At 47.4% G+C, this 26,719-nt stretch overlaps 1 protein-coding gene across 1 annotated transcript in view; it reads left to right on the top strand.

Moving 5' to 3' along the window:
• Positions 1-26,719, top strand: part of TMCC2 (transmembrane and coiled-coil domain family 2) — an 82,299-nt gene that overhangs the window by 11,870 nt on the left and 43,710 nt on the right. The window contains 1 exon segment of the mRNA XM_038379917.2: positions 1,882-2,388. Within this exon segment, the coding sequence (XP_038235845.2) occupies positions 1,882-2,388 (507 nt within the window).

The following is a 26,719-nucleotide window of genomic DNA, read 5'->3' as shown; positions in this document are numbered from 1 at the left end:
ATTATATACTGCACTCCTAATTGGCTGGAAGGGAGGGGAGCTCTACCCCAACCTTTATTACAGGGCTGCTGATCCCAAGCCCTTAAAGGAACAGTGTGCCTGGGTTTTCCCCTATCCAACTCCTAATTCCCCAGAACCGCTTCCTCTCTTCCACTACCAAACCATTTCTCAGGCCTTTGTTCATTTCAGCTCACTAGAATGGGGCCTTCTGGGTCCCTCTACTCTGAAAGGGCCATTGTACCTTGCAATGGGCAGTATGCACAAAGCCAGGGTGGGAACCTCGGGGGGACTTTACAGAGCAGCCACTGTCTTATACATTGAGCAGAAATAAGCCATGACCTTATACCTGAGTCTAGGGCTGGGATCTTGGGACTGTGGAGTTCTAATCCCAGCTCTGATCCTTATGCCCTCTGTTGCTTTGGGAGAGCCAGGTAGCCTTTCTCCCTCTTGCTCATCGTTCCTGTGAAATGGGATTAATGCTGCAGAGATGCGCACTGAGGCTTACTTAGGAGAAGTTCATAAGGCACTGGGTAAATGCTAACTGTTAGTATTACTGAGCACTGAACCACCTTGACTAGTCTTTGATGCATTCCAGCTCTAGTGAAAGTGCAGGAACAGATGTTTTGTGGAGCCACAGAGCTGTGATGCTAACAAGAAGTGAACGTCCTATCGGAGCATTCACAGCTGAGCGGAGTGGAGCTGCGACTTACCATGTATCCTTGTCATCTTTCTAGAGAGATGCCAGATTGTTTCTGGCCTCTCTTCTTCCATAACCTTGCCTCATCTTGAATCGTCACTGGCTCCTTTCTATGAGAGCAAAGCCTACTGAACGGTCAGCGGCTGGCGCGCTTGCCGCACCACCACGCTGCCCTCCCTGACTATTGGTGCTGTTACATAAGCCTATAGGACCATCAGTCTAGCAAGGCCGATATCCTTCCTCCCATGGTGGCCAACGCGAAGTGCTTCAAAGGAAGGAGAATCCCTCTGCCCAGAATGCCTGTTGTGTAATGCTGTATCTGGTTGCTAGAGGAGTTAACTCCTCCCTGGCCCCTGCAAGGTGTATCAAAGCTAGGTTTGACTTAAATGTCTGCAACCTGAACTGGTCTGGAGGCTTGGCAATAGCAGCACTGTGTGCTGCTATTCATGGGACTCTGGCATGTTCTTCTCACAGGCCTGCAGAGCTTAGCACCTGTTATCTGGGAAGAGCAGGGTGATCTTTTCTGCCAGCAGAGATAAGCAACAGGACCTCCATGGCATAGTGCGAATGAGGGAGGCAATGATAACGTTCTGCTAAAAGAAGGAGGGGTTCAGGGATGCAATGGGGAACTGGACAAAGGGAAAGGCACTAACATTAGGATCTGGTTGGTTTGACATCCCAGGATGGGGAGAAGAGAGATCCTTGTTGAAAGGCAAGGAGGGCAGAGAAGACTTGCAAAAATAGGGGGCTTGAGGAAACTGACATGCAAGAGAAAAACCTGAGTGGGAAGAACACAGAGATGTCGAGTTACAGCTGCCACAGGTTGTTGTGGCTGCATGCTGCAAGGAACTGCTGTCAGCAGTGAGATCTTTCTAAAACACATGCTGAAGTGCCCCGGCACAACACAGTCTCAGCCTTCGGAAAGCCCTCCATCCATGCAGGGAAGCAGTGTCTTCTTTTACACGATCCCAGTGTTATTTAGTGGATTTCACTGAAGTTGCACCACTTTACACCAGTAGACAATTTGGCTCCAAGGCTGTAATGTCATTAAAGGGTATTTTTCATCTGTCATTCCGTCGCCATACTATCTAGCTGCTGTATATGGATTGATTAAGAGCAGGGACATACAATCCAGGGTATAATAATCGTGGGTCATGTGCTTTGTTTTCTGTCCTCTGTCACAGAAAATACAGCAGCTCTCCGAAGGCTCCATGTTTGGCCATGGCCTGAAGCACCTTTTCCACAGTCGCCGCAGGTCGCGGGAACGGGAGCACCAGAACTCCCAGGACTCTCTGTCGCAGCACTACGGGATGTCTGACCATGACTCCCCTGATGAGAAGGAACGCTCGCCAGAGATGCACCGTGTCTCTTACGCCATGTCCCTCCACGACCTCCCTGTACGCCCCACTGCCTTCAATAGGGTGCTGCAGCAGATCCGCTCCCGCCCATCCATCAAGAGAGGGAGCAGCTTGCACAGCGGCAGCCGCCGGAGCAAAAGCAGCTCCCTAGATCCCCAGAAAGGCAGCCCCCATCTGGTCCGGAAGGCTCCCCAGGATAGTAGCCTCACAGCCATACTGCATCAGCACCAGGGCCGGCCAAGGTCTTCATCTGCCACAGACACCGCCATCTTGCTGGCTGAAAGTGGGGCTGTGTACCTTCTCCCGGAGGAGTCGGAGTGCCTCGCTGACAAGGTAGGGCTAACCGTGGAAAGATGTAAGCCTGGCAGTGCCTGGCCCACTCCCCGCGAGAAATCAAATGTGGCCCACAGAGTTTTACCATGCTGTGGCCCCATCTTTAATACAGAGGCCAGTCCCAGCACACAATGGTGTTTATTGATCCACGTAGCCAGTACCTGCCGTATTCATGGGCAGTGTCTCCATGTTAAAGATGCAGGAGCTGCCATCTGCTCCATTGTAAGCAAATTAGGTGTGTTCCTCAGGCTCCAAGCAGGTTGCCACTGTGACTCTCATTGTTTTGGGCATTAATGCTAGGAAATAAGAGATTGTCTGATGGCTGCAATTGCCAGTGTCTCTGTAGGATTAAACCCTGTAGCACCCTTAATAGGCCCTGTCTTTAATGTGGCGGTCGCGCTTTGTTCAGAAGGTGAACTAGGGGATTGTTCGAGTCTGCTCTAGAGAGGTCATGGGGCTCAAGAACCTATAGCAGGAAAAGTATAGAATGATGGGATCATATCTGGGTACAGCACAGTCAGCCAGCCACAGCCAGCATCCTGTAGAGAGGAACTCAGCCTGCACTGCCCCCTGCATGTACCCTGTCTGACCACGTTGCACCATTGCTTGCTTTGTGGGGAGTGTTGGGATCGTCTTTCAGAAGGGCGTGCACACACACACACACACACAAAAGCTGTGTCCAGATGTGGTTAGTTTCTGGTCTCTCCGGCTGCTGCCCTTGGTGTCGCTGTTTTTGGAAAGCCCCTTTATGAAGCGTAGCTGCCAGTCATCCCTTCAGACAGTGATTTCAGGCACAGGGATTCCCAGGCAACTTTGTAGCCAGGAGGAGCTTGATCCAATTCCTCTTGCTGTCAACCAGCCCTGAGTCAATGCAGCAGGGTCTGGGGGTGGTGTCAGTGGGTGGCTGGGAGCCAGAAGGGAAAATGCATGAGTCCTGCAGTCACACTGAGGATGTCAGAAGAAAAGTAAAGGGATTGGCTGGGGAGGAATGTACTTGTCTTCCCCCTCCCATCTCCCAATAGTTGCAGCTTGTCTGCAGAAGCATGCCCTGGTCGATGTATTGTCCAGAAAGCCTTATGCACCATAACCAGCCACTTCTCATAGCTCACATAGTGGCCACTCAGCTAATATCAGACTGTGGGCTCCTGCTTAATCCCTGTAGTCTCTGGGCGGGAATCTTTTAGCTCATAAAGAGAACATCAAGTGCTCAATAATTTCTCCTCCTCCTCCTCCTCAGGTTGGCCTCAATGCCTATTTTTAACTCATAACTCATCCCCCCTTTGCAATCATTTTGATTTAATGAACTCATCAGCTGGCGTGTTGGGCAGTCATGGTCTTATTTGGCTGGGTGTTTTGTTACACGACACTGTTCTGCTCTGAGTTACTGCCGTGTGAACCCCTTTGGGGAGTGCATGGGTGTAACTGAGACAGGCTTTGGCTCCAGATCTGCAGCCTTATGCCTGCAGGCTGATTCAGAGAGTGAAAATTCATAGATTCCAAGGTCAGAAGGGACCACTGTGATCATCTAGTATGACTCCACCCCCGTGTAACCCAGGCCAGAGAACTGCCTCAAAGTAATCCCTAGAGCAGAGCGTTTAGAAAAAGCTCCAATTTGATGTAAAAATTGTCAGTGATGGAGACTCCACCACAACCCTTGGTAAATTGCTCCAGTGGCTATTTGCTGTCACCATTAAAATTCACGCCTTATATCCAGTCTAGTAACTTCAACCCAAGTTCTGTTTCTCAGTTTGCCCTGCCACTCGTGGCCCCTGGGTGCCAGGAATGGGATTCTGCTTCACAGGGTTTTTCAAGTGCTCTTCAGAGAGATCTGGCAGCACCTAGGGCTTGATCCTGCACCTTCAAAACCCAGAATTGAAGGCTCAAGCACCTTGCAGGATTGGACCCTGCGGGGACTGGGTCTTAAGCAGCCTCCATATCAGGTGTACACTAATAGGCAGAGATTTTATTTCTTTCTGTCTGAGGTATTTCTGCTGGGGGGTCTATCATCCTGATATCTAACCTGGCACCAAAATACCAATCATGGGTGCACTCAAATGCTTAGCTAGATAGCGTGAACCTTATCAGCTGCACACCTAGATGTGCTGAAGGGATGTTGGAAGTTGGGTTCGCTGATGTAAATGCCGCTCACGTAGAGAGTGTCGTCAGGCCATTAGTTCCTGTGGAGCAGGGAGAGAAGAGTCTGAGGTAGGTTTGTGCGCTCCCCAGAGATAGATTCTAATCCTGCTCCCAATAGCTCTGGTGGGACAAGGTTCAAGTCTTATGTACAACTCTCCTTCCATCCCCCAGAGAAATGAGGTGAATAGTTCAGACAGTGCCTAGTCGACATACCAGATCCTGATCTCATAGCCCATTGCCTCCCCCTAGCCTCCCTGTCAACAGCTTCAAAGTGCACATGTTTGACAGAGCCCTGCTGAAAAGTAGAGCAGCCCAAGCACCTTTGGAAAGAGGATGTCTTTCCACCAAGGAGGAAACTGCTGTAATTATCCCAGTCCGTGAGATGAATTTTAATGCTAGCTAGCAGCTCAACCTAACCAAACAAGCCTGCTGGTTTTGGTGGCTGCCGGCTCTTTCGGCATGTCTCTGGGTGAAATGAAGGTGAGGAATGTGCCGTTGCATATTCCCAGGAAGGGGATTTGTGGGAGGGAGAAAGGGATCTTGCGGAGAGCTGTATAAATCCTGCATAAGGATTTTAGCAGCTTTTGAGACCCAAACTGCTATGAGAACAATGGACTGCATGGTCGTTTCACCCAAGGATTGCCACGTCACTTGATTGCTAAGCCATCTGTCCCCATGGCTTTTTCTAACACGCTGCCCGTTGTTCCGTGATTAAAGTTTTCCTATAAAGTAGCTGCGGCAGGGGGAAGCAGAGTCAAAGATACAGTTATTTACCATAGGATCGTAAATGGAGAATGCCTGTTAAATCATCCAGTCCATTCCCCTCCACTAGGAGGAGATACCCTCATGATAGAGGAGAGGAATTAAACAGCTGCGATGATGGGTTATAACCCAATGATTAAGAACAATATGGACTTTGCAGTAGAGCACTGGACTGGGTGTCAGAAGACTGGGACACTATTCCCAGCTCCGCCTGTGACCTGGGCAATCACATTGCCTCTCTGTGCCTCAGTTTCCCCCCCATCTGTTGTCTCTATAGATTGTAAACTCGTTGCGGTGGGACTCTATCTCACTCTGTGTGTTTGCAGTGCCCCATACCATAATAATACCTACCTCTTACACAGTACTTTTCATCCGTAGGGCTTAAATTGGGCAATCCTTATAGTTAGAAAGTATTTCCCAATAACTAACCTAAATCTCCCCTGCTGCAGAGTAAGCTCATTACTTATTGTGCTACCTTCAGTGGCCGTGGAGAACAATTGTTCACCCTCCTCTTTGTAATAGCCCTTAACCTATTTGAAGAGTGTTATCAGGTTCCCCTCTCCGTCTTCTTTGCTCAGGACTATAGGTGCCCAGTTTCTTTTAACCTTTCCTCATAGGTCAGATTTTCTAAACCTATCATCATTTTTGTGGCTCTCCTCTGGACCTTCTCCAGTTTGTCCACATCTTCCCTAAGGTGTGGTGCCCAGAACTGTACACAGTTTTCCAGCTGAGGCCTCACCAGTGGTGAATAGAGCAGGACAGATACCTCCTGTGTCTTTTGTACAACACCCCTGCTAATACACTAAAAATAATAACCTTTTTACCAGGTACATTACATTGTTGACTCATGTTCAAGTTGTGATCCACTATAAGCCCCAGATCCTTTTCAGCAATCCTACTGCCTAATCAGCTAGTCCCATTTTGATATTGTGCTTTTGATTTTTCCTTCCTAAGGGCAGTATTTTGCACTTAATTTTCTTGAATTTCTTTTTGTTGATTTCAGACCAATTCTTCAATTTGTCAAGGTTGTTTAAAATTCTAATCCTGTACTCCAAAGTGCTTGCAACTTCTCCCAGCCTGGTATCATCCACAGATTTTATAAGCATAATCTCCCCTCCATTATCCAACTCATCAATGAAAATTTTGAATAGTACTGGACTCAGGACATACCCCTGCTGGACCCCATTACATACATCCTCCTGATCTGAGAGCAAACCATTGATAACTACTCTTTCAGTACAATCTTTCAACCAGTTTTGAACCTACCTTATGGTAATTTCATCCACATCACATTCCTCTAGTTTGCTTATGAGCATGTCATGTTGCGACTGTGTCAAAATCAGAATCTACCGCTTTTCCCCTTGCCACTAGGCCAGTAACCCTGTCAAAGAAGAAAATTCGTTTGGTTTGGCGTGATATGTTCTTGACAAATCCATGGATCCTCACTCCCATTCCTGAGCCCTATCTACCAGAAACACATCCCTCCCAGAGCTGACAACAGAACCCAGGAATCCTGGCTCCTAATCTTCTGTGCTAACCACTAAATCACACTGTCTCCCACACTAAGGTATAAGATCCAGGAATCCTGACTGACTCCGTTCCCTGCTGTAACTATCAGACATCACATCCGCTCCAGAATTGGGAACAAAACCTGGAAGTCCTGACGCCTGCATCTAATCTTCACTTTCCCTCTCTCTCACTGTAAACAAACAGCTGTGTCTGCCTGGTGCAGAAGACGTGGAGAACCGCTGGCTCTTGCTACAATGAGTCCGAGCTTGGAAAGACATCAAGGACGCCAGCTTGTTTATTTGCCTGGAAGGGACTGGGATAAGCAAGGGCTGCATTTATAGCCAATTGTTTTAAAGATGAAATTCTGGGTCCCAGACAGAGAAAGAGAGAGAGAACAGATTTTTTTTTTATTATCAAAGCAGGACTCAGAGACCACAGTCAGGATTGGGGCCACACTGTGCTGGGCACTGTACCAGAAATCTCTGTTCCAAGGAACTTACTTATCATGAGACTGCTTCCTATGGGAAAAATTAATGTTTGGCAGGAGAGAGCTGAGCAGATGCATTGGAACCCCTGCCACTCCACTCTGTGCCCCCACAAGCATCCAGGAGGAGTGGGGAGAAAGGGGAAATGGACTACGTTCCATCCCAGCAGCCAACCATGCAGGGGAAGAGTGGAAAGTGGCCAGCTGATTTTCATTTCCATTTCTCTGTTGTGTCACTTCCTTCAGATCCTTTCCATCATTAGCCCTTATTGTGTCATGAGGTTTTTTATTATTTTCTTCCTTTCTTTCTTTCTTTCTTTCTTTATTAGTTGTTTGTTATTACGATGCAGCCAACTTGAGATGAGCTACTGAATGGGGCGCACGATTAATAAATCAATCCAGCGACCCCCCAAAGACCTTACATCCTTGGTTTTGCATAAAGGCCTTGATCCTGGAAGTCCTAGCACCAGGATCAGCAGGGAGTGCAGGGTGGTTGTGTGCGTGAGCAGAGGCTATGTAAGGTTGTTTGCTATGTGTAGCACAGTGCATTGAGCATGCTCACCCCTTGCATGCCCACTTTTTTACTTGGAAAGGTTTAAAAAGGGGGCGTGGGCCTGGGTGTGTCTCATATGGGACCCATATCCTGCTTAATGGGCGCTAAGCTCCATGCCCCTATCTCCAGGCTCTCTCCTGCTCCTGTGGCAGCATCTTATTAATGCGAGATCCAGGTCCCCCACACTCCCCTGGCCTGCTCAGCACAGTGCATGGAGTGTTTCCTGCCTACATGGTATAGGATCAAGCACACAGGGTAGGGGGTTGAGTCTCCTACTTCCAGACCTCAGGCACCTGTTAACTGAGATTTCCTGAAGGCTTTCATCCTGGATCAGCAATAAACACAGCGAACAGAAGTATGCAGACAGGGTAAGTGGCTGCAAATTGGGACTGTCCAAAGTGATTTTTAAATTGCTTTGCACATAGCTAATAGAAAGGATGATATTTTCATCTAGCATTTAGCCATCTTAATTATGAAACAGTGCAGATTAACACAGCTGCACAGCACTCTGAGGACAAAGTGCAGACAGTGAGGGAAATGACACATGCTCGTTACTTGGGAGCTCTGTTGCCTCTGAGTGACTGGAAGGAGAAGATGAGTTTATTGTTCACTTCATTCTCAGATGCAGTTGCCCGGTGCACCAGATGGTCATTCTGGGAGCTGTGGTTCAAAGCAGATTCAGGAGCTCTCATGTCATGATTTTAGTGGTCTCAGCTGCATGCTCGGCAGACATGACTGAAATGCTACTCGCTCACACAGCAGCATCGCCAACCCCAAAACTCACTAGTCTGGCCCTCAAAAATCAGGAACATGGCTTAAAAATAATATAGTTTGGGTTCTTTTGATTTGCCTTCTGAGTTTTGAGCATTTAGGGTTCCTATGTTCAAGTTTTTCTCCACAGTCATGAGGGCTGGAAACTTATTTTTGCTTTAGATGAGAGCTGAGATTCTCACAGGATAACATGATTCCAGGAGCTGGGACTTTTAAGAAAAAGACCAAAAATCGCAAGAGTTGGCAACACTGTTTGGCCTCAGGAACAGTTGGGAACTCGAATAGCAGCCCTGGGTTGAGATACTTGGGCAGTGCTGGGTATGTGAATAGGCTGGGGTCAGAACAAGAGGAAGAAAAGATGGTCAGGATTAGAGTGAATTGGCAGAGCTGTGGGGGTGGACCAGGATTCGAAAAGTTGGCTGCTGCTAGGCAGAGGTGAGGTGAGGGTCCCAGGTCTGGAAGAGTAGGAATGCCTGCAGATGTAGACAGAAGTGTGTGGACCGCGATGAGGAGGTGGAGAGGCCTGGAATAGCAAGGGGATGATGGTGATGGCAATACAGGTCTGGATTGAGGTGCAACGGGTTGGTGGCAGGTCCGGGCTGTGGGGCTTTGGGGTTCCGGGCTGGACTAACAAGGATTGCTGTATGCTAGGATGGCGTTCCGGGGATGAACTAGTAGGGGGGCTGCAGGTCAGGCTCCAGGTGCACTGGCTGAGCAGTGGGATGGGGTGGGGTGCGGCGGGACAGGGCTGGAGTGGCCGGGTGAATGTGCATTAGGCTCAGCGTGAGCCTTTACACTCTGCCTAGCTCTATGCAGAGTGGTCTTTGTCTTACAGCAAGCAACAAAATCCACAGGTAATTTCACAGCGAGAAGTAAAAAAGGTCATGACAACAGATCCTTGCATTCACATCAGCAATGGCCTGGCAGGGCTCCAAAGAGGAAAAACTAGTTCCCTGGCCCCAATCCTCAGTGTTCTGTTCATTTTTGTGGCCCGGCTCTCTTTGCTGATGGATGCCGATACAGCTTTGTCGGCTCAAATGGGAGATTGCGGGTTCAGGTGACAGCCTCCTGTTCCAAGCTGATACCATGCAGCAGCCTCCTGGCAACCTGATTTGTACAGTCAGAAGAAAGGGATCCAGGGTAGCAGGCAGATGGATTTCGGCAGGAATGGCCTGTGGTTGTTCCTTTGGTGCCTGAGATGAATTTCTCTATATATATTATACTGAATCTCTGAGGAATGAAATATGACCTGGACCCTTTCATTGCCTGATGAGGCAATGGAAACAATAACAACAGGAGCCCTTTTTTTTTTTTTTTTTTTTTGCTGTCTGCATTTGGCTTCTTCTATCTACGTACTTTGAGGTGCTACAGAAATTAAAGCTCTAGGAACATGTGCTCTGACACATACACACAGAGTCATACATGAATAGACCTGGACACAGTTACACACAGACCCAAACACACACTGAGGCACACAGAATTGCACACACAAATTAAAAAACACACACATACACACTGAGAGACGTAGACACAACCTCGCAGACACACACAGGTCATACACACTGTCTTACAAATACACACGGAGAACTCGCATAATACTCGCAAGCCCTTGTTCACACACTCACTCAGGCACAGACGTGCTCTTAGAAGCACACAGACCTGTATACATACACACTCGCCTTCAAACAAGTGTAGTGCGTAAATTCACTTCCTCCTGAAGGCTCCCTTTGCAGTGCCCGAGCAGTGTAAAAAAGGAACTTACTGAACATGGGAATCTGTTCTGGCCCCTTGTGTTATGTGTTCTGCTTTGCTTCTGGCCTTTTTTATGGTCTAGAATTGACCTTTGCTGCAGTACCCAGCCTCACTGACCCGTTTGCTTGCCACAAGAGTTTCATACCAGGTAGTTCAGACTGACATATCAGAACTTGAAAACAAAGCTGGGCTCATGTCAGCTGATAAGGCTGCATAAACGAGCACAAAAAGGGCAGATGAATAATTAAAGGCACAAGAGATAAAGAAAAATAAGATTAGAGGTGATATTGTGGCGGAGAGGCCTTCTTAGGGCAATAGAAACAATAAGCGTGTTCTAGGAAGACAAGAGCTCTGTAATATTAACTCTCTCACGAATTATTTGTCCATAGCCTTGGGAAAAAACAAAGCCTCCTGTTTGAAATTAATCCAGGGTCTATTCTTTAGTGACTCCTTTTGGGCTAGGTGGCAGTTTATGTACAGGCAGGAAATTGGTGTCTCCTCCCTGGTGTGGTGCAATCTGATGTGCTGTTCAGATGGATGGAGTCTGAATGAAAACTGCAGTCGAGACACATGGGTGGTCCAGCAGTAGTGAAAGAGTTAATAAATACATATGCATGAACATGTATCTTTACATATACATCCTCATGCCCTGCCCCCCATATACCTTTAAGTACATTTACACATTAATTGATGCTTACACACACAAATACTCACATGCACTTACACATTCATGCATTTAAAATACTTACGCACACACGCATATACGCACATGCACTCCCACAGTACAAACCCACAAATGGCAGAGCTGTCAGAATGATCTCAGTACCAACACCCTGTCCCCACTCTGCCAGCCAGGGCTCCTGAGTTCGGAGCTCCTCTTTCTTCCTTTGCCCTGCCCCCATTACTGACACATGCTTCTCCAAACTGGCAGCTACCTGCTAGGCTGTAAAGAAATCTCTCCAAAACTTTTGGTCTCCTGGGGGAGCCATTAGTAGGGGAAGGTTTGGCTGAAGGGGAAGAAAACCAGAGCTCTTTGGGGCATGGACTGTTTTTTTGCTCTGTGTTTGTATAGCACAATGGGGTCGTGGTCCATGACTGGAGCTCCTTACATGTTACCACAAAACAAATAATAATAAAGGGTGAATACCTGTATTGAAATGGGGGCATGTGGAGCTGGAGGGTCAAGGTCTGACTACAGAGTCTGATTCTTTCCTACCTCTCTTCTGGAGTCAGCATTAATGTCTCTGCAACGTGGGGATAAAATATCCAAATGGGAGCATTTGACACCCACTCTGCACAAAGATAAATGCCTGCACAAGGTGCTGTGCAGGGGAGAGCTGGGCTCAGTGGTGCTAAGTATAACGTGCAGGAATACTGCCCTTTGCTCCTTTGACACCCTGGTTCACCCTTAGAGAGGGAGGGAGGAGAAAGAAGGATGGAACGAGAAAACCTTTAGTATCCACAGAAAAGTACCGGGTGACCTGGAAAAGGGGATTTCTCATCACATCAGAGTCCACGACACACATGGCCATAAATTAGCTTCCCCAGTATCTAGCCTCTCCCCCCTCCCCTCCCTGTTTTCAGTGTTACTCAGAAAGGTGCTTCTTTTCTCTAAAGCCATGGGGCATCTAGCCATGCATTTCAGCAGTGTAGATTTCTAACTGTAATTAAACTAATGGCTGTGGCCTGAGAGAATGCACCGGCTGGTGTCTGGGAGCCAGGAAGATTACTGTAGAGGATGCCTGCCTCGCTGGGTTTCTGTCAAACAGCTGTCCCTTTGTTAGGGCTATAAATCAGTACAAAGCCAGTAGCCATTCAGACTGCGGGAGTCACATGCAAGCGAGAGCCTCTTGGAATGATTAAAATGTTTTGCACTTCCAGACTGCTGAAAATGAATAGTAAAACGACACTTTGCAGGCTAAAAAATCCCCACTTCCTATGGCTAGAAAGCCCCCCAACAATCCTGCATTTTAAAATAACCCGAACAACTCCACTTCCTGGAGTGAAAACCCCTGATCAAATGTGCTAGGGAGAGTTAAGACAATGAAACCGCTTTCCCAGCTTGTAGAAGATTGTATGTAAGCACTTTACAAACCTTTGGATGAAATTCATTCCTGTGCAGATAGCCACTTAATTCCCACTTGAGCTCTGATATGAGGTCTTAAGTGGTACGTCGGCCTTATAGTTTGCCCTCTGCACATGGGCAAATTTCATGCATTCATTCATTAATCATTACAATAGGGCAGTATTATTATCCCTATTTTTACAGACAGGGCAAAGAGACACACAGGACCAACTTGTACAGTATACTGATACAATTTAGAGCAAGTTTGAACTCATAGAAGTTATTGTCTCTTTAGCATTCCTACACTCTTTGTCTTGTAATGCTACTAGTATTGTCCGATGGAAATGGTTCAAGCAGTCGCTCAGTTATTTCTGAGTCACAGGGAGTTTCCACCTCTGCCAGTTTGTTCTGAATGTTTTGTTTTGATTTTCAGTGGCACGTTCTGTGGTTAGGGAAAGTTTGGGGCATTCAAATGCGGTTAAAATCATGTGACTCTAAAAATTGCCTTGTCTTACTCAACATATCTGCTTCTTAGTCTCTCTGACTCAGATCCGCTTTCTCTGCTCACGCAAACAAACTGTTTATTAATACGAGTCGAGTAGTTGCCTGTGCAACTGCAGCTGAACAAGATGCATTCTGTTCTGGCTCATACATCATCGATAAAATTGTCACCGAGGTGCCAATTGTCAAATCTTCACTACAAGGAGAGGCAGCGGATAGGGGATGGAACCGGGACTCAGACTAGTTGGATTCTATTCCCAGCTGTGCCAGTGACATGCTGTGTGCCCACAGGCCAGTCATATCCACTCTCGGTGCCTCTGTTTCTCCTCCCACTCTTAATCTGCCTTGTCTATTTAGATTGTAAATTCTTTAGGTCCAAGACTGTCTCTCAGCCCTATATGCACTGGTACAGCACATAACATAATGTGGTGCTGATCTCAGTTGGGGCTTTCAGGCACTACTGGAATACAAATAAGAATAATACCAGGGATAACATAAGAGGCAGAAAGACCCAGGTTGGAATTTCAGATCCTGGGTGCAGTCTGTGGTGCTGGATGCTCTAAATTACTGTGAAAAGAAAAGGAGTACTTGTGGCACCTTAGAGACTAACAAATTTATTAGAGCATAAGCTTTCGTGAGCTACAGCTCACTTCATCGGATGCATCCTTAGCTGGCCCAGGATTGGGGTATGCAAAGATGACTTTATATTGTAAACTCTTTGGGGGTAGAGACCATCTTTTTGTTCTGTGTTTGTACAGTGCCTAGGACCAGGGGGTCCTAGCGCATGACTGAGGACCCTACACACTACGGTAATACAAATAAAAATAATATTTAAGAGTGACTTTAAGCCACCTTTGCCCCACGCTCTCCACGGCTGCACTGAACATGCCTGCTGCAACTGAGGTTCTAACTCTAGGTAATTTCGGACCAAAGAGCAGGGTTTTTCTTTTAGTACAAAAAGGGCATGAAAATAGGGTGAAGGAGAGAATGAATGTGGTGTGTACTCAGGAACATTAGACTAGACAGAATGTGGGCTGCAGCCGTAACTGGGGGCTGTGACCATACTGCTGTTCTCACTGATGCCGTCCAGTGTTCCATGCTGACCTCATACCATGTACGTTTATGGGATTCGTTAAAATAGTGGCTAGTATTTATTATTATTTCTTGATGGTGCTGAACCTGTTTCCTGATGGAAACTAAGGGCAGTGGTTAATGCCTTTGTCTCCAGGCTGCTTGACAAACCCTAGTTTATGGCATTACTTTAGCAGGTGACCACCTGTAACTGCTGAGGCCGGGGTGACTACCAATTTCTGCACATGCCTTTGGCTCTAGTCTCACCTTGCTTTCTCCCCATGCCCTATGTGTTGGTTTATTCATATAGGTCCTGATCCAGAAAAGCACCTAAGCACGTTTAACGTTGAGCACACGTTGTTCCATTGAAGAAGTCCCTTCACCTGTCAGTTCTTCTGGTTCTCCCTGTGCAAAATGGGGGTGATAATATGATCTGCCTGCCAGGGCAATTGTATTGCTCATGCGCTTAAATTGAAGCATGTGCTTAAGGGCCAGATTTTTAAAGGTATTCAGGTGCCTAAAGATGGAGATAGGCACCTAATGGGATTTTCCAAAGCTCCAGGCACCCAACTCCCATTGGTTCCCATTGATTCCAGTGGGCATTAGGCGCCTATGCACCAAGGCTCTTATCTGCATCTTTAGGAGCCTAGATACCTCTAAAATCTGGCCCTAAGGGCTTTGTTTGATTGGGCCCTGGTGTGTATTGTGTAAATCTGCAAACAATCTGGGGCAAAGAGACCTCTGTGTTACTTGTTTGTATGGTGCTCAGTACAATGGGGATTGGGTCCCTGACTGCGGTCCATAGGTGTTACTGCAATAATAATAATAATTAGTTTTCTCTGCACCTCCATGGCAGGCAAGTCAGTATTGTTGTCTCCATTTTGCATATGGGGAAACCGAGGCACCAAGAAGCGAAGTGACCTGTCACTTCCAAATGCAGGTGTTTGTTCTGCTCCTGAGACACTTGTAAAAAGAAAAGGAGTCCTTTGGCACCTTAGAGACTAACAAATTTATTTGAGCATAAGCTTTCGTGAGCTACAACTCACTTCATCGGATGCATTCGGTGGAAAATACAGTGGGGAGATTTATATATACACACACAGAGAACATGAAACAATGGGTTTTATCATACACACTGTAAGGAGAGTGATCACTTAAGATGAGCCATCACCAGCAAGAGGGGGGGGAAGGAGGAAAACCTTTCATGGTGACAAGCAAGGTGGGCCATTTCCAGCAGTTAACAAGAATGTCTGAGGAACAGTGGGGCGTGGGATAGGGGGGAGAAATAACATGGGGAAATAGTTTTACTTTGTGTAATGACTCATCCACTCCCAGTCTCTATTCAAGCCTAAGCTAATTGTATCCAATTTGCAAATTAATTCCAATTCAGCAGTCTCTCTCTGGAGTCTGTTTTTGAAGTTTTTTTGTTGAAGGATAGCCACTCTCAGGTCTGTAATCGAGTGACCAGAGAGATTGAAGTGTTCTCCGACCGGTTTTTGAATGTTATAATTCTTAACGTCTGATTTGTGTCCATTTATTCTTTTACGTAGAGACTGTCCAGTTTGACCAATGTACATGGCAGAGGGGCATTGCTGGCACATGATGGCATATATCACATTGGTAATGTGCAGGTGAACGAGCCTCTGATAGCGTGGCTGATGTGATTAGGCCCTATGATGGTGTCCTCTGAATAGATATGTGGACACAGTTGGCAACGGGCTTTGTTGCAAGGCTAGGTTCCTGGGTTAGTGGTTCTGTTGTGTGGTGTGTGGTTGCTGGTGAGTATTTGCTTCAGATTGGGGGGCTGTCTGTAAGCAAGGACTGGCCTGTCTCCCAAGATCTGTGAGAGTGATGGGTCATCCTTCAGGATAGGTTGTAGATCCTTGATGATGCATTGGAGAGGTTTTAGTTGGGGGCTGAAGGTGATGGCTAGTGGCGTTCTGTTCTTTTCTTTGTTGGGCCTGTCCTGTAGTAGGTGACTTCTGGGTACTCTTCTGGCTCTGTCAATCTGTTTCTTCACTTCAGCAGGTGGGTATTGTAGTTGTAAGAATGCATGATAGAGATCTTGTAGGTGTTTGTCTCTGTCTGAGGGGTTGGAGCAAATGCGGTTATATCATAGAGCTTGGCTGTAGACAATGGATCGTGTGATGTGATCTGGATAAAAGCTAGAGGCATGTAGATAGGAATAGTGGTCAGTAGGTTTCCGGTATAGGGTGGTGGTTATGTGACCATCGTTTATTAGCACCGTAGTGTCCAGGAAGTGGATCTCTAGTGTGGACTGGTCCAGGCTGAGGTTGATGGTGGGATGGAAATTGTTGAAATCAGGGTGGAATTCCTCAAGGGCTTCTTTTCCATGGGTCCAGATGATGAAGATGTCATCAATGTAGCGCAAGTAGAGTAGGGGCATTAGGGGACGAGAGCTGAGGAAGCGTTGTTCTAAGTCAGCCATAAAAATGTTGGCATAGTGTTAGGCCATGCAGGTACCCATCGCAGTGCCGCTGATTTGAAGGTATACATTGTCACCAAATGTGAAATAGTTATGGGTGAGGACAAAGTTCAGCCACCAGGTTAGCCATGACATTATCGAGGATAGTGTTCCTGACGGCTTGTAGTCCATCTTTGTGTGGAATGTTGGTGTAGAGGCTTCTACATCCATAGTGGCTAGGATGGTGTTTTTAGGAAGATCACCGAGAAGCTTGTGCAACTCCCAGTGGCACCAACAAGATGAATCCTGCAAGCTGTCTGTGTGCTGGGCGCCGATTTGCTTTCTGAATCAGGCCTGGCATGCGTCCACATGGGTAGTGGTTGCTGACCCCAACCCCAGCTGTGTTGTTAAAAGCAGATTGCTATGTTAACATGCAGCATTAATAAGAATAAACTTTTCATCCAGGCATTTCATATTGAATTTTGAGTTCATTGCATAACAGCTTAAAGTATAAGAGCTGTATTAATCTTTTACATAATTGCTTAGCCTTAGCAAGTGTTCTCTGAGCAGCCCTGGACATTTTTTTTAATTAGGTCCCTGCAGCCCGCTGCCCGCCTTACCAAACTTAATTTAAGGCGCTTCTGTTTTAAAGATCTCTCTGCCTATTTCCCTGAGGCCTGCCTCTTTTGACCCAGAACCCCCTCTACTGGTGACAAAATTGTTTGCACTAAGTTATTTTCTGAAATTCCTCAAATTCTACTAAGTCCTGGTCTGGCTGGAAAGAAACAGCTGTCTGGGCTAAGCTGATATTCAGCTGTGTTCTCAGAGGATCTAGATCCATGTTACACAAGTGGTAAATAAGCCCCATCCTAGCCCCTGAAGCCAGCAGGAGTGGGATGCATGCTACCCAGGTGAACTGGTAGGATGGAACTCTCGTGGTTGGGACAAAGAACTGGGATTCAGGCCTCTTGGGTTCTATTTCTGACTCTGATGTGCCATGTGATGTTAATCAAGTCACTTACCCTCTCTGTGTCTCATTATAGCCCTCTGTAAAACTGGATAATATTTATCTGCAGCAGAGGCCAGGTTTATGACACTGATCTTTGTCTCCTAAGAACTGGATTGAGACCATCAAACAGCCTTCAGGTGGCAACAAGTTTTAATCAGTGTTGACACGATCTGCATTCAAAACCAGCAACCTGGAGCTGACAGGCTCATAATGTAATTCATTATCTGACATTTGAGCCTCCAGTCCCTGGTAAATGAATATCTTAAAATTAGAGCAAACCTTTGTTTTCTATTATGAATTCCTGAAATCAGATGAAAAGGAAGTGAGAGCAACTTCTCTAGTCCTCCTCCCAGGATGCTTTGCCTACTCTACATTTTCTATTGTTTTGTTTAGTCTAGAAAAACAGGCGAGTATTAAGAGCGGGATAATTACGGAATGAGCCAGGGAAAACTTGCTCTCTGGCTGGATGATTGCAAATAACTTCTGATGTATGGCTATTTCCCACTGCACTGAGAATTCGACAGATTCTACATACTATTGCAAGACAACACCTGGCACTTGTGTTTTTATCGGCCAGTCAGGTAGTGAGAATCTTTATCCGCCATTTTACAATTCAGTTCACTGGATAACCGAGTCCCCCACCTCTTCCGTGAAGCTCTTTTCTCCTGGAATTCGGACGCGATTGGTATAATTATGAGCATCTTGTGACTAATTCAGATTTCAAGCGATTGCATTTGACTTCCTTGCATTTGATGTAGATTTGTTTGACTGGCTGTGGGTGGCTTAAAACTTTATTTGCTCTGACTGACAGTGGCTGCATGTTCTACTTTCTTTTTCTGCTTTGGGCCATTGTGTTGGCTTTATGATTTGGACGGATTTCTCATTGAGTACTAGGTTGAAACTGGACAACTTCTTTTCACTAATTTATTTGAGCATCCAATGAAGTGAGCTTTAGCTCACAAAAGCTTATGCTCAAATAAATTTGTTAGTCTCCAAGGTGCAATAAGTCCTTTTTTTTTTTTTTTTTTTTTTTTTGGCGAATACAGACTAACATGGCTGCTACTCTAAAACCTGTTCTTTTCACTAGTGAGCCAAGCGAGGATCTCAAGTTTGCAGCAGTGGAGGGTTTGAGCATTTTTATCCTCTGTCCCACCCAGCACTTGGCCAACTCTCCTCTGGGCTGATCAGCCAGCAGGGTGCCTCAACTGCACCCTCTTCCTTTTTATGATCCCCATCAAGGGCCATACTTAGTGCATTTAGTCTCCAAAACAGAGCAAACTCAGACCGAGCCCCAGATGCCAACACATCAGAACATGGGGTAGTTTGGATGCAGATACAGACTTTGCACCTTGGAGCCATCTCAAGTGTGGAACATGTGGATGTGGCCAGAAGTCGGGGAGTTTGTACCAGAGGCAATGCAGCCACTTATGCTGGGTTTCTTTAAGGACTGGCCCAGCCCTGATTCTGTGCTGTGCCTCTCCTGAGACACAGTGCAGCCTGGGGTGGAGAGGGCAAAGGATGCCACAAGTGCACCTTCATAATTCTGGGCTGTTGCAAGGCCGAGATGGCTCCCAGCCTATGTTAGATCAATTCAATCCTACAGCAGGCTTGCGTGGCTTCCTGTGGGCTGCTCTGCTTCCCAGAACCCCGGGAGTGTTCCAGGCACACACCCTCCTTCTCCCACTCTACCCCAGCATGCCCCAACGTCAGGGACTGCACAGAAGGGTGCCTTGGAGTGCCACCCTTGCGCTCAGGATATGCCCTGGGGCGTTATTATAACCCTTCTGTGTGGCTGGAATAGTGTGAAGAGGCCACGTTGGAGGCCAGAACTTAGCGGTTCAGGATTTTGATTCAGTTACAGTGGTCGGCTTGGGGCAGATAGTTAGTGTACAAGGCCAGTCAGGCCCTCTGAAGACTGGAGGTCGGGGAAGACTTCCCAGGAGCAGTGTAGCTACTGTGCTGCGGTCACTGGGTGTGCATCAGCGTGCAGGGGGAAGGGCGAGATGAGTGGACGTTTGCACCTGGATCTCCTGCACAGAGCTGCGCCCGCTTAACGTCACATTACAGAGAGCCAGCCCCCCTGTTTGTACATGCCGCTGTCCCCCAGAATAAAATGTACACAGAGTCAATTGGCGGGGGCTGCCATGTCACTACCTATCACTTAATTGGGTTAGGAACTGTCAGGCTAATGGGTGTTGGTTGCTGAGTTGACTCCAGTTATGTCAGGGTCTGTTTTACCCAGTCTGCCACCTCTTTGCTTCTCCAGCAGACTGTGATGTGTAGACTTACTTGCGTGACATGACTGTGGTGGGTGTGCGTATGATGCATTTGGCTGAAGGTTTGTGTGTTGGAGTGTGTGAGTATGGTACCTTTGGGTATGGAGTATACATGGCATATGTGTGTGTGGTTTGTGTATGTTCATTTTTGATGTCAGTGGAGCTATACTGAGTTACAATACCTGAGGCTCTGGCCCTTTTTGTGTGGTGTGGTGTGTTTGGTCTGTGTATTCCCATGACTTGCGTGTGCTTGGTGTGTGTGGTTTGTGTGTGCGAATGACTATCTGTATGTGGCATGTGGGTATGGTGTATTGCATGTTAGTATTTATGTATGTTGCATGGTCATAGCAGCAAAGGTGCAAGGATCATGCCTGGTTGATGCAAGGATCAGTTATTCAAAGTTTAATGACAGGTTTCAGAGTAGCAGCCGTGTTAGTCTGTATTCGCAGAAAGAAAAGGAGTACTTGTGGCACCTTAGAGACTAATAAATTTATTTGAGCATAAGCTTTCGTGAGCTACAGCTCAGTTCATCGGATGCATTTGAAGTGAGCTGTAGCTCATGAAAGCTTATGCTCAAATAAATTTGTTAGTCTCTAAGGTGCCACAAGTCCCCCTTTTCAAAGTTTAATGCAAGGATCATGTCTCAGTAAAGATACTCTTGCATATTCCCTGCACCTTTGCCAGTATGTGTGCACAAACGTAGGATTAACTGCAGAGGTTCAGATCGCTGGTCTTTGAAATCAGATATCCTACCTCAGTCAGCAGTCCATACCTATGAGAGGAAGGTGTAAATTCCCTGTTAATGCGCCTAACCCATTGTGCAGCTCTGCGTGTGGGGAGAGCTTCCTCTGTGTCTTTGCAGCACATGTGCAGAGGCAGAGGAGAGAGAGGCTAGGTAGGAGCCGCAGCACCTGCTCCTGTGCTGATGGGGGTGTTTTCTGTGCTGCAGGGTGGGCCGCATTCCCCAGAGCGTGGCATGTCTGGATGAGGCCGGCAGGTGTTGCTGCAGCCCATAGGAAGAACATTGGAGTGCTGCTTCCAAAGGCCGTGGGAGACGCGGATTTACCATCTGCACAGCCGAGCACTTTTCAAAATGCTGGGTGATGGGAACAGTGGCGCAGGCACCGTGGCTGTGGGAGGGTGGAGGCAGGCAGGCTATGGCGGTGGGCGCACTCTGAGGAGCTTTTTCATTATCACACTAATCTCCCCTTGGTGACCTGCCAGGCCTTCCTGGGAGAGGCCGACAGAAGGGGATTATTACCCTGCTGAGTCGGCTGCTGAGGCCCGCACAGCGCAACCCCACTGGACTGCGCATCTGGGAGGGAGGGATGGGAAGCACTGGCATTGTGCTTGTGGGTCCTAACCCTCCCTGGCCCTTGCTCAGACCGGATAGATTGCAGCCATCGTCAGATTAACGGCGGCGCCGATGCAGGTTGATGGCGTCCTGTGGGGCTGCTCCCTCTGTGTGCAGTTGAAGGAATATTCCTCCTTTCCCCATCCCTCCTCAAGCGGGGCTGCAGGAACAGGGGACCCAAGCCAGATTTGCTGCCAGAGAGCCGAGCACAAGGTCACCTGGGATTGCACTACCTGCCTGATGCGACAAGATGGTTCATGACCAGGTGAGTGCCTTCATTTCTGACTATTCCACACACACACCTAGAGTGACCAGACAGCAAGTGTGAAAAATCAGGAGGGGATGGGGGGTAATAGACTATATAAGAAAAAGACCCCAAAATTGGGACTGTCCCTATAAAATCGGGCCATCTGGTCACCCTACACACACCCCATCCTGCACAGGAAAGCAGGATTCCTCCAACACAACTGGATGCTGTTTGTGCTTCTCCGTTTAGAAGTACGTTGTCTAGCTAAGGTGCAAGGAGGTGCATGGAATGGACTGCAATGGAGCAGGGAACCAGAGAATGGGACCCTCAGAGAAAGAAGCTGTTTGTACAGGTGGTGGTGGTGCGGGGGCTTTGTAAGGAGCTAGAAAACCTTTTGCGGCCAGGTTGCTGATTCAAATCCAGCCCCTGGTAGTTGTTTCTATTCAGTGACTGTGTGGCAGCACTCAGCCCTGTTCTGAGCAGGTGGGTATTCCTGCATTTATGGGATTTGTTAAAATAATGGCTAGTATTTATTATTCATGGTGCTAAACCAGTTTCTTGATGGAAACTAAAGGCAGTGGTTAATGCCTTTATCTCCAGGCATGGCAGGAGTCTCATCATATGCACAGTGCAGGAGACAGTTGGCTGTTGAGGTCAGGAAAGACCTTCCGTAGGGGTGCGGAAGGGGTATATGTGGCTGCTGTTCCTGTTGGAAAGCTGCACAGATCAGAGGCTAATGGTGGGTGAGACCACAGGCTGTAGGGGGCTGAGATGGAGTGGGCTGGTTGCATCTTCTGCTTCAGAGGCGTCAGGAAGGAGACAAGGACTGCTGAGTTCTTTACATAGTTATTGGATGAGAGCAGAAGATGGACTTCCCATCCTCAATAAAAGACCTGTTATTCCTCATTCACTCTTTGCTCCCTGTCCCAACCTGCCGAGTCTACCATGTCCCCACCAGAGCTCTGTGGATTCTTCTGCTTTATCATCCTCAAGACTCCACATCACAGCCAGTCTCACCATGACTAGATGGGCCATCTTTCTAAGCCTGTTGCTACCTCTTAATCGCCTGGCTGCTGAGCATTGTGAGAGCTTCTGCCAGCGGGTTCGAGTTCCCATGTGGCTGGTGCCTAAACTTCACTAGTTGTTCCTGTGAAATTTTGTCCTGCAGGAGGAGGAAACTGGCCTTGATCAGCTGCTCACACGTCGTTTCTCCCATCCTGGGCTGCATCTCAGTCAAATCAGTCTATTCATTTACAGGCTCTCAGTATCATAATAATGGAGGCCCGGATTGTTAAAGGTGTTTAGGCTCCTCACTCCCGTTTCTGGGCCTGAGCGCCTGCAGAATCTTAGGTGTGGAAAATTGGCCTCTTCCAATTTTGCAGCCAGCCTGCAAACAAAGCCATAGTGGGAAGATCAGAGCTGGGCAGATTTGAGCCATGCACTTCTAGTATTGACAGGTGTGTTTTTAGCAGAGGACTCAGGAAATTAGGTGTGTGAGATCCATTTAACAGTTTCATGGGCCCAAGTGCTGGGCTGAATTATTACTCTCCAAAAGAAGTTTCAGCAGCAATTGTTGGTCACTCCTTTGGTCATTAGATGGCATTGTTACTGTATCAATCCCTACATCAGGGCTGCTATGGGGATATATGTCAGGCTTCCTAATTCAAATGTTTTAGCAGAATTTAAACTAGAGATTAAAATACTGTGGGAAAGTGTGTGTGTGTGTGTGTGTGCATAAGGAGCTGGGCTGTAAACGGAGCAATTCTGGTTTACACCTAGAAGATTCCAGTCTGGATTGAAGGCAGCAACGAATGTGTGAGGACTCATTGTGGTTCCTTGCCTACTGTACAGAAGCAGAGCAGTTTGATTCCATTGGCGTTCCCTGTGAACGGCTGGAATAGTGGCGGTGGGCTGTGGGGAGGAGGGTGCAGGTCAGAACTAAAATGTGGTTGTAGACATGTGAGGAGGGGTGGGACTGGAATAGCAGAATTGCAGATCAGGACTGAGGGGTAGTGACAGAGCACAGAGGGGACCCAGGGCTGGAATGGCACGGGGCGCTGTGGGTAAGGATCAAGGTGAACTGGTAGAGCCGTGCGGACGGGGAACCTAGGACTGGAATAACAGGGATCATTGCAGGTCAGAATTGAGGCGCATCGGCAGAGCTGTCCCAGGGGTCCATTACTGGAATAGCAGGAGTTGTTTCAGGTCAGGGCTGAGGTGCATCAGCAGAGCTGAGTGGAGGAAGGACTTGCACAGAGAGTCTGCCTGCGTGGGCAAGGTGGGTTTCCTTGTTGTCCAAAGAGAAGAGAGGACATTGACACTGGCTTTGTAGGAGGCGGCTCCCCACAAGCCATCTTGGGAGGAGACAGAGTGACAAGAGAAAAGGAGAGAGAGGCGGAGAGGAAATGAGGAAGAGGAAATGCAGGGAGGAAAGAACCCAGAGATAACCAGGGTCATGTCACTGTCTCTGCTGTTCTCTGAACGCCCCCTCACGCTCTGTGAACACCCGGGGAGCCCCCTGGCTGGATGCTGGCTGAAGACAGAACAACCTCAGGAGGGCAATTGAATTTGTCCCTCTCTCTCTAGGATAAATATCCCTGCCAACAAAAATTACGGGGGCTAGAGAGAAGAGCCAGGATAAGAGACTCGTTGTGTACTTGGCCTTTAAGTCCATTGGGGAAGAGGCCCTCTTTTGTTAGCTGTGTGTATAGCACTCAGCACCGGGGGGCCTCAATCCGTAGGTGCTGCATCTAGGTGAGATAATCACGAGAATACATAAATTGTCCTGAGGCAGACTGACCCGATGAACTGGAGTAGCTGGAGTTAGCCATGCCGAGAGAGCTGTATGAAATAAATCATGTGGGGGTCCATAGAGCCATGCGGCAGAAGCTAGTCTCAGTAACAGAACCACTGAATTTTTTGTCAGCGCATTGAAATGCTTCAGTCGGCTCCTGGCACGGCTGCCCTTCGCTCCCTTGACAGGATAAAATTACAGTAACAAATGACAGCACCAGCTGTGGTCTCTCTTCTCCTTCTTCCTCCTCCCTCCCCCCATCTGCGATATCTTCGTGCTTTTTAGATACTTCAGTCATTAGACAGGCGGGGGCTAATACTCAGATCAGCTTCTGAGTAGACAGAGAGATCCATTTCTGGATGTAAATGGTCAGCCTTATCCCCGGTATAACTACGTGGATGCCAAGAGAATTGTGCCATGGGGATGGGGAATTTGACCTGATGAGTTTATACCAAGCTGTTTCAGTACAGAAGAGCCCAGAGTACGTCACAAACAGATACAGTGACTGTACACAAGGGTGACTTGGTTCAGCACTGAAATGCAAGCACCTCTGTGGTGAAATGGGGTGCTGTAGTTTGGTTGCAGTAAACGGCAGTCAGGGGGATGAAATTGCGTTCTTTGTTTATACTAACTCACAAAAATAGGGCAGCTCCGTGGCATTCTTAATATTCTCCTCCTGACCCCAGACTTCCCTGTTATTACTTCACTCTTGCCCTGTTCATGTAGCCTCAAATGTAAGAAAGGGCAACCATTAGCTTCACAATCATCTTTTCCTTTTCCTATTCAGTCTCCACACCCTCCCACCCAGAGGCTTTCTTTGTGCTGATCCCTGCGTAAATGGTATTTCGTGCCTGAGGATTCTCAGAGTTTGGGCAGTTTTAGGGGGCCTAAGGATCATGGGTTCCCGCGTGAGTTCTGTGTGGTTTCCCATGTGGTGGGTCTTGCATATGAAACCTTAAAAATGAAGCTCCTGTGTGTTGTCCACATTAAAGGCTCAGTGACAATAAGGGCAGCAAAAAAGAGAAGAATTGAGAATAGAGCCCAGGTGTCCTGATTCCTACTCCCTCGCTAATTTAAATGGAGTATCCAGATGCCCTGTTCTTCACACATTTTCTGTAGCCTTTCCTTTTCTCCTTTTCTGCTTCTTTGAGATTCCATAGCAGTGTTTGTTCAGATGCACTGTTCCTTCTCAAAATTGCTGCCTTTGGTTGCTCCAGGTTGCACGCTGTCTGCTGAATTCTACCCAGTTCTTTGTAATTATGGGGCTATGTTTGCTTCTAGTTCATTGAACCCAGAAATTCTGGAAAGACCAGAGTTATGATTCTGCTTTTAGGGCCTCATCGAAAGCCCACTGAACTTGATGGGAGTGTTTCGTTGGATCAGACCCTTTAACACAGGGATTGTGTTCTGGAGAGACCGCCTTGGAAGAATTATTCCCCAGATATTAGGTCACAATATTTGCTCCAGTTCCTATCTGGTCTTATATGGAGACTTGGTATTATGGAAAACTCCAGACTGGTCCCTGTAACATTGAGGACTGGCCATTTCTCAACCTTGAAAGGTCTTCAGTGCAGATAGCTTAGCCATCTGCAGTTCAGCCTAGGGCAGAGAGTTCAGGAAAGTCAGTCAAAGTTCATCATTTCTGACAAGGCGCGTTCTTGTTGGCTGCGACGGACCGGGCACAGCAGTGGCTCCTTTCTCAGCACCAGCTGGCATCTGGTGGAATTAGGTTTCAAGAGAGGTGGGGAGCTTTCCCCCTTTTAAGGATCAGGTTACGTAGAACTTGTCAGAATTAACAACTGTCCAGTGAAAGATTATGCTCCAGAGCTGGAGAGAGCCAGAGGGGTTTGCATGTCAGGCAGTGACTCCTCCTGAGTCAGACCAAACACCGAGCAAATTCAGGAGGGGAAGAATTTAAAGCCGAGAAGATGGTGAAAGGAGACTTCATCTCCAGGAGGCAATTTTGAGTCTGAAGAATGAGCATAAATACCCCAGTGCTGTGAGCTGTCGGACAGGGGATACCAGGAATCCCAGCACCCTTGGAGTATCCTTTGCGTATTGCTTGTACCTTGGAATGAGGAGATGGGAACAGAGAGTAAGCCAGCTGGCTTAGATCGAAACGTGTTTCAATGTTGGATGGACCCGCTAGCACAGAAGAGTCTCATTAATTCACCCTAACTATTGGCAAACCCAAAGTGGATTGTGTGTTTTATGAAGTAAGGTGTCAACTAGCAAGCATGGTTTAAATATATGTATATTTTCAGGATGCTGAATTGTATGATGCTGCATTGCTGATTGAATCTGACAAATGTGGTTTAATTTTAAGGGCCAGATCCTCACTAGAGCTATTATACCACCTAAGGATCTGGCCCTCAGTTATTTATAGTGTAACAATAAATGTTCTCTTGTTAAGGAATAGGGCCCAGTTGTTTCCTAGTGTAATTCCTTAGAAGCCAGGGGAGTTACTCCATGGTTGAATTTGGGCCGTGAAGTCATACAACCATGAGAACTCACTGCTGCGCTCTTAGCTGTTAAATCTTTACTCAGCAGTGGGATGAGCCCACCGCTTTTGTAAGGAGAATGATCAGGCTGGCGGGTTAGCGAAGAACAAATTAGCAAGGT

Source organism: Dermochelys coriacea, chromosome 21 (assembly GCF_009764565.3).
Source record: "Dermochelys coriacea isolate rDerCor1 chromosome 21, rDerCor1.pri.v4, whole genome shotgun sequence".
NCBI classification, from domain to species: Eukaryota; Metazoa; Chordata; order Testudines; family Dermochelyidae; genus Dermochelys; species Dermochelys coriacea.
This window is presented reverse-complemented; position numbering and strand designations above follow the sequence as displayed.